At 37.1% G+C, this 13,862-nt stretch overlaps 1 protein-coding gene across 1 annotated transcript in view; it reads left to right on the forward strand.

Moving 5' to 3' along the window:
* SPAG1 (sperm associated antigen 1) overlaps nucleotides 1-13,862 on the forward strand; it is a 36,756-nt gene that overhangs the window by 9,023 nt on the left and 13,871 nt on the right. The window contains exons 8-13 of the mRNA XM_061373255.1: nucleotides 96-226; nucleotides 838-944; nucleotides 3,192-3,354; nucleotides 8,050-8,478; nucleotides 8,859-8,958; nucleotides 12,140-12,292. Of these exons, the coding sequence (XP_061229239.1) occupies nucleotides 96-226; nucleotides 838-944; nucleotides 3,192-3,354; nucleotides 8,050-8,478; nucleotides 8,859-8,958; nucleotides 12,140-12,292 (1,083 nt within the window). The remainder of the gene's footprint in view (nucleotides 1-95; nucleotides 227-837; nucleotides 945-3,191; nucleotides 3,355-8,049; nucleotides 8,479-8,858; nucleotides 8,959-12,139; nucleotides 12,293-13,862) is intronic.

Raw genomic sequence — 13,862 nt, forward strand, 5'->3', positions numbered from 1 at the left:
GTTATAATACTGTTTTCAGCTTCTAATAGTGAAGTATTTATACATTCGGGCTTTCTAGCTATGAGCCTACCATGGTCAATATTCCCTTCTTTCAGAAGTATATCAGTAATACCCACTGCAGCTGCATATAACAACAAAGCTCAAGCAGAAATCAAACTTCAGGACTGGAACAGTGCTTTGCAGGATTGTGAGAAGGTACTAGATATGGAACCTGGCAACTTAAAAGGTAAAGGAGAACATAAACTTGCTCTTCTATGTATTACTTTATTTCTAGCAAATAAAATAGTACTTACCTATTCATGTTGTCCATTGACTTAACGGAGCTTTAGATCAGGTCCAAGTATGAATAAGGAAACAGACAAGCTCCCTAAAGTAATTTTAATAGTATTTCTGAGGTCAGGGAAGTTTTATGCAGTTCATTCTGTTGATCTGTAATGGGTATTCTTATGTGGTAGCATGGGCCTAACTTGTTTTTCATATGATGACTTAAGCCCTCTTTTATTCATGCAATGCACTGTTTCCATAATACCCACACTGAAGTTTTAATTACTTTAAAAGCAGCATGAAAACAATGAAAGTTGCTGATTTAATCTTTTCTGAAGGGAAAGGCTATATTTGCATGGGTGGAGGAGAAGAGTTGGAAAAATGTAAAAAGATGCTTCACAGTTCATGAGTGGCATCTCAAAAGGCATTATGTGAAATGGCATCATTAAAAATGATCAAGAGAACAGATACACTAATAGTCATTATGAAGTAAATGCAGAATTTTAAAAACTGGTTTACCCTTGAAAAACTTTGTGCTTCAAATACATAAATAATACTCTTGTTCCTTTGTAGCTCTTATGCGTCGTGCTACTGTACACAGTCAGCTGCAGGATTACCAGGCAGCTATAGAGGACCTGAACAGAGTATTACGGGTTGAACCACAAAATGCTATAGCTAAGGTAAAGACCAATGAATTTACCATGACTAGCAACAGGTTGTATGCAGTTGTAGCATGAAGTGTGTAGAGCTTATATTGTTTGATTTGAATATGAGTTTTGAGGACATGCTCTGCTGTGACAGCAGTCAGTTTCTCAAGATCACATAGGTACCTGTGGTGGAAATAAGGTACTTGAATGTGACCAGACCTTCAGCCTACTGAAGTACCTTCACTACTTAATTGTGAGAACTTGTAGGCACTCAAGTCTTCTCTACCAGGGTAATTTAGGTGCCTGAATTTTTGCTGCTGAACATGATTAGTGTCTTAGCTGATCAAAGTTACTTGGACATTTGGCTCAAGAAGATCCACTGGGATAGGTATATTTAAACCTGACACATAATTCACATGAAAAATCTAAAGAGATGGTAAGCTTTTACTGTTAACCTAAAAGGAGATTACCTGAGTTCTGTCCTGAGTTCAGCATGATGTTATAAATCCTCATTTCTCACCTCCAGGCTAGAATGAAAAACCTTTCATACCTTCTGATGAACCTGGACCCTCCTTAGCCAATTTTGGATCCAAGAAAGCCAGAAGCTTTCTTTGGAAACTCAAAGTCAGGATGTGGTCCTTGTACAACTCTTACTTCAGCTATTTAGGAGAGGATTGTTTGTGTCCTTTCATTGGTAGCTTCTTAGGGGTGTTTTGTGGGTTAGAACCTAAGCCTTGCATCTGGGCTCTGTGTGTCCTGAGAATCTTCAGGACCAGGCAGTTCTGATACTAAATGGCTCTTTGCCAATTAGGAATCCATCAAACTGCTACGTTCCCTGGCTTTTTTTTTTTTTTTTTTTACACAAGACTTCAGGATGCTGTGCAATTGCCTCATCACCTGAATTCTATTCAGCTTCTTTTGGCACATTTTTACCTCCTATCAACCTTTGCTGCTTCTTTCCATGGACTTAATATGATCGCTGCTATTGCTTGCACCAGTGAGGGAGGTCCAAGCCTGTTATGTCAAATTCACCACATACAGCATTCATCGCTTTTAGTGTTCTTGGAACTGAATTCCTGTCCAGAGTCCTGTTCCAGAGTTTCACATAAACCAAGGAATCAACCTGCCTGATTTCCCCCTTCTTTCTTTTTAAACACCTGTCTCTAGATTTGAATTCTGAAAGGGCTTTGGGGATTTTTTTTTTCAGTCTGCAAGACTGAAGCACTAAATAGCTTGTGAGTCTGTGTTGACAAACTCCACAACAGTCTGTGAAAAGATTGTCAAATTGGCTGTACTGAGACTTGTTATAATATCAGGCATAAGGTACTCCTTCGTTTTGAGTACTCTTCCAGAGATGTAAATTCATCAGTAGCTTTGCTGAGTAATGCTTCTCTAGCTGAAAGCAGATGTCTGTACTTTGTTCTTATCTCTGCTTGCTATTGTGCCTTGGCTGAGACATTTAGAAGTGACAAGTGCTCGGCAGGGAATTTTGTCAGTTGCTCTTTGCTTGAAGGATCCTCAGAACTCTCTTCAGATAAATACGAATGTATTGAACACATGTAGAATTAATGTTTATGTGCAGATTCACTAATATAAAGGTAAATTGATCGTCACTAACTGGAATTCTTCAATATACTTTGTTCACATGAATCATTGCCTGTTCGTGTCCTTGTTTTATCTTTTCCTTGAGGAAGTGGGTACTGGAATGGCATTTCCTTTTACAGCATTTAATTAAATTCAGGATAGTGCATAATGTTGGGTCTCTGCTCTGGAAGTGTAAAGTGCAGTTGGAGTATTTTATCTTGAGTAATCAAAAATGCTTATGGAATGAGAAGCTGTTTGGTCATCTAATTTGCAGTTCTTACAAGAGGAGCAAACCTTTTCATTATTCAACAGTGTCCTTTTGCTAACTGCCAGAAACCATAGCATAAATTTTGATAAACTGATTTTAGGTTTTTTTTTGGAGATTCTGGAAATAATCCACTAGAAATAATCTGTTTTCTTACTCTTCCTAGTAGACCGTGCCAGATACTGCAATAATGCAGTTTGCTTTTTTTCTTTCTGGGTTTTGGTTGTTTGTGTTTGGATTTTTTTGTTTTGTTTGATTGTTTTTGTTTGGGTTTTTGTTTTTCTTCCTTAAACAGTTGATTCAAGAAAAGTATTTGTGTGGTATCTTTCGAGTTTCTAAGAGACAGAAGTTGAGTGTTAATCTTGGTTTTGATACTGACTCTTGGAAAAGTAATGTCATGGGTTTTTTCTGTGTTTTTTTTTATATTGCAGAAAAATCTGCTAGAGGTTGAAAAGAAACTGAAAGGTTTAAAGCCTGTATCTGAGACTCAAGGCAAAGGAAAAAGGATACTTATTCAAGATATAGAGGATTCAGAAGGTGATGAAGAAAGAGGTAAAAATACAGTTAAATGTGAAAGAAGCAGTGGAAATAAAAGTAATGTCAGGTCACTTTCTATTTACTTTCAATCTGAGAAAAAAAAATCTTTGTTATTGCTGTCTTTATTCACACAATTCATCCATATTTGCTTGCAAAGAATTTTGCCTGTTTGAAGACTAAAATTGCATTCACTACTTAAATTTGAGTGAAATCTAGAATCAAATTTTATTACACATCTTTGGAATTATTTCTAGAAGGGGTATAACGGATGGATGGAAAATACTGCTATAAATCACTTACTTCCCTGAGTCCTGTGTAATTTTATACCTATCTTTTGGTGTGGACCCAGTTTGGAATGTTCTCAGGTATTAGAGAATATTGTGTGTTCCTTAGCTCTTTCTCTCACATAGGTCTCCTGCCTTCCCATCATTGCATTTTAATTCTGCATGTTTCTTCCCATAACTGGATCAGAGGGTGTAAAAATAACCAAGTGGCATATAACTTGGTTATTTTGCTGCTGTTTGTTTTGAAATCTATCAGAAATCTATCAATCTTTGTTTGTTTGTTTAACCTAAGAGATCATCTGGTCTGAAAGTATGTATTAGAGGTGAACAATTTGTAATTCTTGTACTGTATATAGTTTCCAAGCAGCTGAATGCAGCTCCTGTTCCTGGATTAGTGTGTGAATAACTGCGAGAGTGCTACTGGTATAATCAGAATATATGACTTGTAGGAGGAAGGGAAGCAATAGGTGCTACTGAGGCTTGCACTGGCAGGTTGTTTTTAGATTCAGCTGCATGTCTGGGCTCCGGCCTTCGACAGAGTAACATCCTTAGGTTGATTCCCACCTTTCTCGTTTCTGTTGGTTCTTTAAGGTAATGTGGCTTGACAACTGTGACTTTTGTGTTTTCTGTTGTCGATGTAGTTCTTTATCTTGAAATGAAATCAGTGTGTGGGTTTTACAGGTTAATTGTAAATATTAAACTGTGCATGTGTGAGTTAATAATACCTTATTCGCAAAGAAATTTAAGGAAAATATGTATTTCAGAATCAGTAGGTATCTACTAAGTCACCTCAGCTAAAACCCTGGAAGAAAGGATGGATCATGTCCTTAGTCTTAAATACTAAGTTAATTTGGGGCTGCTTTCATTGGGAGCATTCAGATGACTAAGTGCCTTCTAGCTTCATAGGAAGACTCCCATCTGTTGATGAAAGGTTAGGCTTTTAAACAGGGGATTGTCAACTGATGTAAATGTCGCATGTGTTCATGCAAGTATTTCTGAGATTTAGGAGACAAGCACCTTCATAGATTACTCTGTTTTCAAGTACAACTAGAAGCAAATACAAACTCAGTTCAGTTATTGAATAAATCTGGTAAGTTCCATGAACTTAACAGCAATAAATAGACTAAATGTCTTACCTGTCTTTTCTATACATCTAGTCATGTAGTCACAGTCAGTCCAGCAGTCCATGTAGTCCAGTCATGTAGTCACACTGATTTCACATTCTAGTTGATAAGCTTTGTGCATTCCTACTAGACTTATAGCATAGAGATTGGAAGAAAAACAACAAAATATTTGTTTTCTTCAGCTCTGAAGAGTTGATATCTCAGACAAAACAGTATATGTAAAGAGTGTAGTCTCTCTTCATCTTCTGTGTAACTGAGAGAAAAAGTAAATCCTTTTTGTACAATAGAAATGGAAAATTGCTTATGTCTTAAGACTGTAAAAACCAGCATTCAGACAATGTAAAAACTAAAGGTCATGTATGTATTTGACAAAGCGCCTGATATTTTGACATGTTTATAGAAGTCATGCAATGATAAATATGGTTTAAAGATAAATGTATTTTAAGTAGCCCTTTTAATTCATAAAAAATTGTTGACCATATACAGAAAAAATAAAAGGAAAAGAAAAAGAAAATTATTATTAAAATTTAATCTGTGGAGATTGGACCATTCCAGTTGCCTTCATATATAGCTAGTCCAGTGTGGATAAAAGACTTGGAAATGTTTCCTGGTTTCATAATAAATGAATTAACTGTGAACTGAACTTAGATACTTTTCATTCTGCCACCATTATTTTTGTGCCATGCTTCTGGAGAATAAAAACTTTGTATAGCTGGAAACTAATTTCAAATGAAAGACAATGTCATCCATTAAAAACCCCCAAACAAATATTCCTTTTAGAGTATTCAGTAGCTTTTGTTTAATGACATTCCTTCCAATTTAATTTTTCTATTTTAATGGTAACATGAATTAAAATTCTTGCTAGTTTGTATTTGCTGTCATTCTAGTCAAAATCCTGCCCACACTTTTACACTTTCTTACTTTACTTTTCAGTAACTTTGCTTTGGAATTTATAATCTATCCAGAGGTTTCTTTTTTGGGTTGTTTTTTTTTTTTTTTTAGAAAAATTTGTAAGTGCTGATTTTTATTTTTTTTTTAGGACAAGCCCAGAATACTGCTTTCATTAATATATTTCTCTGCAGAGACCAGTACGAGAATAGCGGTTATGTTATTAAGACTGGAAGTGAAAAACAGTGAGAATGAGATTTGAGAAATATATATCTGAGCAATTTTGTGCATGGTGTTCACTCAGTTCAGAAATACTTAGGCAGTTAGCATAACCTGACAGCTAAACCAGTTGACTATAACTACTTGTATTATCAGGGGGGCTCCAAAGGCTATAAAAGTCTCCTGTCCATCCAGGATCAGTTCTGTGCACTTTGTCTTCAGGAAATTTTCTGCTGTGTTCAGAAAGTGGTGTTCATATTAATGACATTCACGTCATTATCTGTCATTATTCACACATTATCGGCTTTTCTTGCTCTTTCTGTGGCTCAGAAAGTTGGGCTGTGCTTCTAGAGTGTTTCACTGTGTTTTCTAAAATCTTGGCAAATTGCCTGTTTGTCTGTGACATTTAGAATGTTGGGATTTTTTTCCTTTATTTTGCTAGAAGGTGTAGAGAGTATTGTCTGTTTTGGTGGATGTAAAGCAAAAAGTATTGGAACTGTTGGAACAAGTCCAGAGGAGGGCCACGAGGATGATCAGGGGACTGGAGCACCTCCCATATGAAGATAGGCTGAGAAAGTTGGGGCTGTTTAGCCTGGAGAAGGCTGCGTGGAGACCTCATAGCAGCCTTCCAGTATCTGAAAGGGGGCATATAGGGATGCTGGGGAGGGACTATTCATTAGGGACTGTAGTGATAGGACAAGGGGTAACAGGTTAAAACTTAAACAGGGGAAGTTTAGATTGGATATAAGGAGGAAATTCTTTTCTGTGAGGGTGGTGAGGCACTGGAATGGGTTGCCCAGGGAGGTTGTGAATGCTCCATCCCTGGCAGTGTTCAAGGCCAGGTTGGATGAGGCCTTGGGTGATATGGTTTAGAGCGAGGTGTCCCTGCCCATGGCAGGGATGTTGGAACTTGATGATCTTAAGGTCCTTTCCAAACCTAACTATTCTATGATTCTATGATTCTATGTATCCTAAGGAAGTTGCTGTGATACTGTCACTGGCTTCGCTCATCGGCCTAGCTAGCATTATTTCCCCTCATCCTCTCAACCAAATAGACTTTAAAACTTCTTGGCATATTTGGCACTGACAAACTGCAAGGATGGATGTACGTCTCAAATAGAAATGATTTACTTTTAGTTTTATAAAAGAGTCTGTGTGAGTAGAATAGATGTATCCTATCATTGTTTCCACTGTGTAGTATGAACTTATTCTTAAACATGCTATTTCAAGACAGAGACCAGAGCTAGGAAGGACAGTTGGACCTTTTGTCTGTTAGGCACAAGAGAATCAATTGTTTTTAAACCTCTTATGCTTTGCCGTTCTTTTCAGTTGGATTTCAGTAGCATTTTGTGCATTAAAAACTAATAATTCTGTAATTTGGAGCAATCTGGAGTTAATCCATATTAAATCAACTTCATCAATTTAGATTGAATTACTGGAAGTGTCACTGCAATAAATGAAGGCCTGAAAAAATGCTGTTGGACAGATGAACACATCAAGTTAAGGGAAGGTGAAATCCCAGCACCCCAGAATACCAAACAGAGTTGCCTTTGTGTGACTGGTACTATCAACAGTCAGGCGTTCTGCAGAAATCTGTATTTGAATACTGTGGTGGCAATCTGGTAGGAATTCAGGTGAAGAAGGAATATATATGTTAATATCTGATACTCTTATTGTATGATTTTTCTGAATTAAACTAGTAATAAAGAATAGTGGAAGTTGAATCATCAGGATTATTTGTCAAAGGCTTTTTGACATTATGCTTAAATGAAACCTCTTCGAGAATGATTTATAGGCTTTTATGCCTCCTGTGTTGTATTTGAGAGTTTAGAAGTGTGCAACATTACTGGTTTCTTAGCAGTGTGTTTTAATTTTAACGTGCAAGCATTTTGATTTGGTCACGGAAAACCAAAGTACTAATATTGCAATAGCCAGTATGTAAAGAGTTAATTTCAAGGTGAACTCTGTACCATTCTGACACTACAGAACAGGGGTTCATAGTGTGCCCGGTGAGGGGAAATTACATTTCGTAGTAATACCTTCTCAGTAATAATTGCAAGTTAGTTGTAAGTAGGAAATTTATCTGTGTTCTTGAAAGTGTTTTCTAAGGCAAATAAATCTTTGTAACACTGGGATGCCTGAAGGATTTGGTCTTTAGCTGTGCACCCCTCTTTTGCCAGGACGATAGTTTCTCCTGATGATGCAAGCTCTAACTCAGCTCATTAACTTCCTTGTAGGAATTGGCGTGCCAGTCGGAGGAGAGGCGGCTGCGGGAGAGGTTGCAATGGGCAACGCGCAGAGGAAGTTTCATAGCAAAGGAGGGGGCAGTAAGGCAGAGGACAGGGGGACACAGAAGCAGAAGGAATCCACTGAGAGCAGATTAAAAAAAGGCACATCAGAAAAAAGTACACAGAGGCAGTTGTCAGACTGTGAAGGTGAAGTTAATGGCTGTTTACACAGTGATCAAAAAAGTGAAAGCCCTGAAGCTGAGGAGGTCTCCGGATCGCTTGAAGCAGGTTCTCAGTCAGCTGGTGGTGGCAATTCGGTTTCACTTCCTCCTGCTGCAGCAAAACTAAAAAGTGAAGGAAACGAGTTATTTAAGAGTGGGCAGTTTGGAGAAGCTGTGTTCAAATACTCGGAAGCAATTGAGTTTGTCACTGGTCTAGGTGAGTGTAATACCTTATACTTAAGTCTAGGATTGTTGTCTAGATTATTTAAAGGAAATACAAATGAACTAACCTAGCCTATCCCTGTTTATTTTTCAAGAGTTACTGTGCAGTAAATTCTTTGTGGTTTCAGTGAAGGACAGTTTACATGGCACAAAATAGAAGATTATGACTGAAACAATACTTTTAACTTCCTAGGGCAGAGCTGTTTGTATTTATTTATGTGTTTAAATAATTACATATTCTAAGTGACGTGATAAGGGAAAGCTTCTTGCAGCTTTGCATTGTCAGCAAACTGCATCACTGCAGTGTCACAGTATGTGAGTCTTTAATTTTTGAATGTCATTTTAGTAACCATCTTTAATTGTAACTTCTTTTAGGAGAGCAAAGTCCAGATGATTTAAGTATCTTGTACTCAAACAGAGCAGCATGTTACCTCAAAGAAGGGAACTGCAGTGACTGCATTCAGGATTGTAACAGGTAAATTGCAACCTCCCATGTAGGGCAACAGCATTCCTGATGATGAGTAAACATTTTAACTGATACATTGTTATTGCAGTTTGACTTCGAACAGTCAGTAAAGACTGATTCTAAATCTGATCTCTTTAAATAAGAGAGATCTTTGTCAGTTATGTAAACAATCACATGGAACCTAGGGACAGAGTAGCTTTTAACTTACTGTCTTACATGAGTGCAGTTGTTTGTTAGGCTTCTTGTGTATGCAGAAATGCACATCAGGATTAAAACTTCTAAGACACATGCAGGTTTATTTAAGTGATGCTCTGTAATAACTTAGGTGCAGAAGCTTTGTTAAGCCAGATGGTTATCACAGTGTTGGAGATTGCTTACAAGCATGTGCATGGTGTTTTCTGTGTTTGGTTTGTTGTTTTGGTTTGGGTTTTTATTTAATACATACTTGTCATAGTTATAAACAGTAATTACAGCTGTTCAGGAATTGAGCTAAAATCCTTTCTGCTTGTTGTGGCTTTTAAGGATACCAGAGTTAGAGAAGATTAGACGCCTTCAACAACTTTGAAACACTGCCTTCCACTAAATTACTTGTATATTTCTAGAAGTCTTTTTTTATATTTTCATAGTTAGGCTTAGTAAGACTGATGCTTAACGTGCAAAAAAGGATCCCAAGGCAGTTAGAAATCATACTAATTAATAATTTTTTTACAGCATAACCCAACTGTTGCAAATCCCTAAAAAATAAAAAAATAAAGTACTTTTGTATTAGTTAAATATTTGACTTACTGTATATATTCTGCCTGACAGAAGTTTTCAGAAAATGTAACCTGAAAAAAAAAAAAAAAAAAGAATGACTTGTTAATAATATTTTGTTAAAATAGATGAAGGACCAATCACAGCTGGCTGGTAAAACAAGGTGGCATACTTAACAGCCATCACATTTTTCTCTTCAAGAGGTTTGAAGTATGTAAGATTTCAATTGAAATCAGTAATAGGACAGGGGGTTTTGAATTCTTCCCAGTTGGAAGCTTATTTTCTTACTGCCTAATGATAGTGTCCTTAATGTCATGCATATTTTACAGTTACAGAAGGAGCCATGATGCTTAGTGAGCACAACAGAGGTAGAAGTAATTTAGACTGTGAAGCAGAACTGCAAAAATGCAAATACACAGGAACTGGGAAATGTCAATTAAACGTTCTGTAGGCAGCACAACACGAAGAATGATCTATGAATAGGTTACTTGATTTCAAAGTAAAAAGTGGTGTAGCGCTTATATTCATGGCATAAAAATAAGTACTGAACATTTATCTTTTACTAAGTTCTGGCTATTTAGGGCTTGGAAGTGTTTAAAACCCCCTCTGTTGGATCTCTCTTTTTCTCAAGACTCTTGATTTGTAGTGCCTTTGATTCTTACTACAGAGGTGAAACAGAGCTTCTATGCACTAATGTTAATTTATTTAGTACTGTAGTGTGGTTTAGTCCCTGGCTGTATAGTTGCATTCTGCTCTGGAACTGTACTTTCCCATTCCCACAGATGCTATTCTTCAGGCCGTGGCTTCCTCTGAACTTATTTATAGTTGGTTATTTTTTTTTTCTTAATTCTTGATGTTAGGAACCTGAAATCACATCGATACTCTTCTGAGTTACAGGATGTCAAGCTTTTTTGCAGAGGTTCATAGGGGCTGTTGTGTGCTGTTGTGTTTTTCAGATGCATCCAGCAATTCGCAAATTTGCAAATGCAATCCAACATAAAGAGAACTGGAACGTTGGTGATATTTATGAAATGGAAATTGGAAATGTTTCTTCTAGTAATCTGTTTCTCTAGCTTTAGGATAGTAATGGTGCAAAGCCAGTTCACAAAAAGGGCAGCCAGCAGCCTCCCTGGGTTTCATATGAAAAGGAGCACAGCCACTGGATTGAGGGAAGTGATCCCCTTGCACTCAGCACTTGTTAGACAATATCTAACTAAATTAGATGTTGTCTAACTGTGCTGGTTTTGAGCTTCCCCAGTACAAGAAAGACAGTGATCAACAGGAGTGAGTGAGTTCAGTGAAGTGTTACTGAGGTGGTTGTGAACTCTGGAGCACTTGGCTGGAGAGGAGAGTCTGAGGGAACTGGGTTTGTTCAGCTTAGAGAATGGTTTCTAGAGGTCCTAACAGCAGCCTGACAGTGCCTATGAGTAGGGTTACCTAGAGGATGGATCCTGACTCGCTCTGGCAGCGGAAAGGACAAGAGACAACAGGCAAAACCACAAGGTTCTGACTTTGTTTTAGGAGGGATCTTTTCCCCATGAACAGTGTGGGGCATAGCAGCAGGTTGCCCAGAGATGTGCAGAGATTCCTTTATAGGTTTTCAGGGCCTGACTGGATAAGGCCCTGAGAAACCTCGGCTGATCTCAGAGGTGACCCCACCTATAGCAGATGGTTGGACTAGGAGTCTCTCAGCCTGAATTACTTTATGATTCCATAAAATCTAATTGGCTAGATGCATCTTAATTTCATATTTCAAAATTTATATATCTTCCTCTATAGTAAGAATCATTGATTTATAGAAGGTAGTCTTTAATAAATAAGGCCTTTGTGGACTGCTTCTTCATACTGCTGTAAAAGCACATGGTATTTGAGAGGCGTTATGATTGCACACTGTCAGGAGTTGAGCTCAGTGTTGACTAGGCACACAATCAAAAGTGTAAACAAACAAAAGACAAGCAAAACCAAAACAAAGCAAAAAGAAATAGACAGGGGCATATTCATGTCTTATTAAATGTATTTTTTACATGCATACGTCCACGTAAGGAAGAAGGATGGAAAATCATGTATGCAAAAGCACCATATACTTGAAATCCCCATACATCTTGGCATTGAAAAGAAAGATAAGTTTTGACTTAAGAAAGATAGCTTTTGCTCTTGAACAGCTACCATTACATTAATCTTTTCTCGCTGCTAAAAGCAGTTTTCCAGATGGAAGATGGGAATTTGAGTAGAGTAAGTTGTAGTAAAAGCACTAACAATTTCAGAACTGTGTGTCATTTGGAGTATTAATATAAACCACTTAGTGCCATTTTCCTTGCTTGTGTTACTGTAAGGCCCATCTGAAATAGCAAAGTTGTTGTGTATATCATAAAAGAATATTACTAATATTATTTCAGTTGCTCGGTTTCAATCCTGCATTTTTCTTCTTTTCCTCCAGAGCTCTGGAGCTTCAGCCGTTTTCCCTTAAGCCTCTTCTACGACGAGCAATGGCAAACGAGTGTATGGAGCGATATCGACAGGCATACATTGATTATAAAACAGTCCTACAAATAGACAGCAGCATCCAAGCAGCAAATGATAGTGCTACTAGGTAACTTCACTTACAAATCACGTATCAGTCCAAACAGAAAAGTAGAATTCAGTACTGTTTGTTTTACACGCACCCTCAGTTCTGTATCCTTCAAAGTCAGGATCCTCACAAATCGTGTCTTATAACTAGAGGACTGGCTGTCTCATTTGTTTTCCTGTAGCTTCACAGTTTTCCTCTGCCAGCAGTAGGTCGCTTTCTGTTTTAAAAACGTATTTTAAAGTTCTTTTTTCTGGCACTTCAACATGTTTTCTTTCTTTTATTTGATACCACATAAAGTAGTTCTTTAAGGTCCATATTTTTTATCTGACATTTCTGTTTCCTTTTCATATGAGCAGTCTTCCTGTGGCAGCTGGAGATTCATGTTAAGTGTATCCTTCAGCATGCTGCAGTTATGGAAACACTGAGGGAGGTTGATACAGTGTTTGGCTGCAAAACTTAAAGGTGTAAAAAATAGGACTGAATATTATCTTAAACTGAAAGGTTAATACTTCCAACATGAATTCTTGCTGCCAACAGAGACTTCTCAATTTCTATAATTATAATAGTGTAAAATCAGTGTATACACACTGTAGTAGCTGTCTTATTAACCCATAGTAAGTATTTAAGTGCATGAATGATAGGTTTTTCCAATCCCTTTTCTTTCCTTTTTTCTTTAATGGGCAAAAAAAAAAGTATTTATGAAAGTATAACAGCCGTTAATTGTTGAGCAGGAACCCACATGCATGCAATTCTTAACAATGGAATCTGGTACCTTTTTAAGACAAAGTCATGAGCGCTTACATTACGGCTTCATTAAAAAGTCCATAATATCTTTAAATTCTGCTTATTTGACCAGAGGTGGACATGATGACACTTCATCATCTCCTCTTAGAAATCTTATTTTTGATAGCAACAAATTGTTACTGATCTCCTATATCTGCCCCAGTAATGGAGCACTTGGATTGGTGGGAAGCATAACTGCTTGTCCTGATATCTGTGTGATTATTATACTTTTTTTTTTTTTTAATCTTCTTGGCTTATTTTATCTCCAGATACTCTTTTCATACTTCTCCTTGACTTGTAACTTGCTTAGTAATAAGCTTATTTCCCTTTATTTCTCCTAACACTCTTCCTTTTCTCCTCTATAGGCCTTCCTTATATTTTTAGCTTCACTGCTCATTACTCTTTCCTCCCTGGCAACCCATCACCTTATTTCAGCTGCTTCTTCCTTCTCTTCTGCTGGTAATTAATTTTTGCTTGCAAATACTTAGTTTCTAAAGCATAGACCTCCCGCATAAGTGAACTTTTGCTATAATTATTTTTTAATATTTATGAATTAAGCTGAAATTGTTTCCCAAAGTATTATTTCCAAAGTAACAGACCTTTTTTAAAAATAAATGTTAACAAAAAATGCTGTTTCCTCTACTGCCTGTTAACTTAAAGGGACAACCCCAAAACATAGTTTAATTTATTTTCTTTTTCATTATTTTAGGAGTGTCAGGTCTTAACAACCTGTTTTTATTGGAGAATTTCTTTGTTTTTAATATCCTGTGGGAAATTGGGTGGTGAAGCCGAAGGAGAGGAAAAACTC

Source organism: Neopsephotus bourkii, unplaced genomic scaffold (genome assembly GCF_033783945.1).
Source record: "Neopsephotus bourkii isolate Nb327-2 ecotype Australia unplaced genomic scaffold, CSIRO-AGI_Nbou_v1 NB_1630, whole genome shotgun sequence".
Classification (NCBI taxonomy): Eukaryota; Metazoa; Chordata; class Aves; order Psittaciformes; family Psittacidae; genus Neopsephotus; species Neopsephotus bourkii.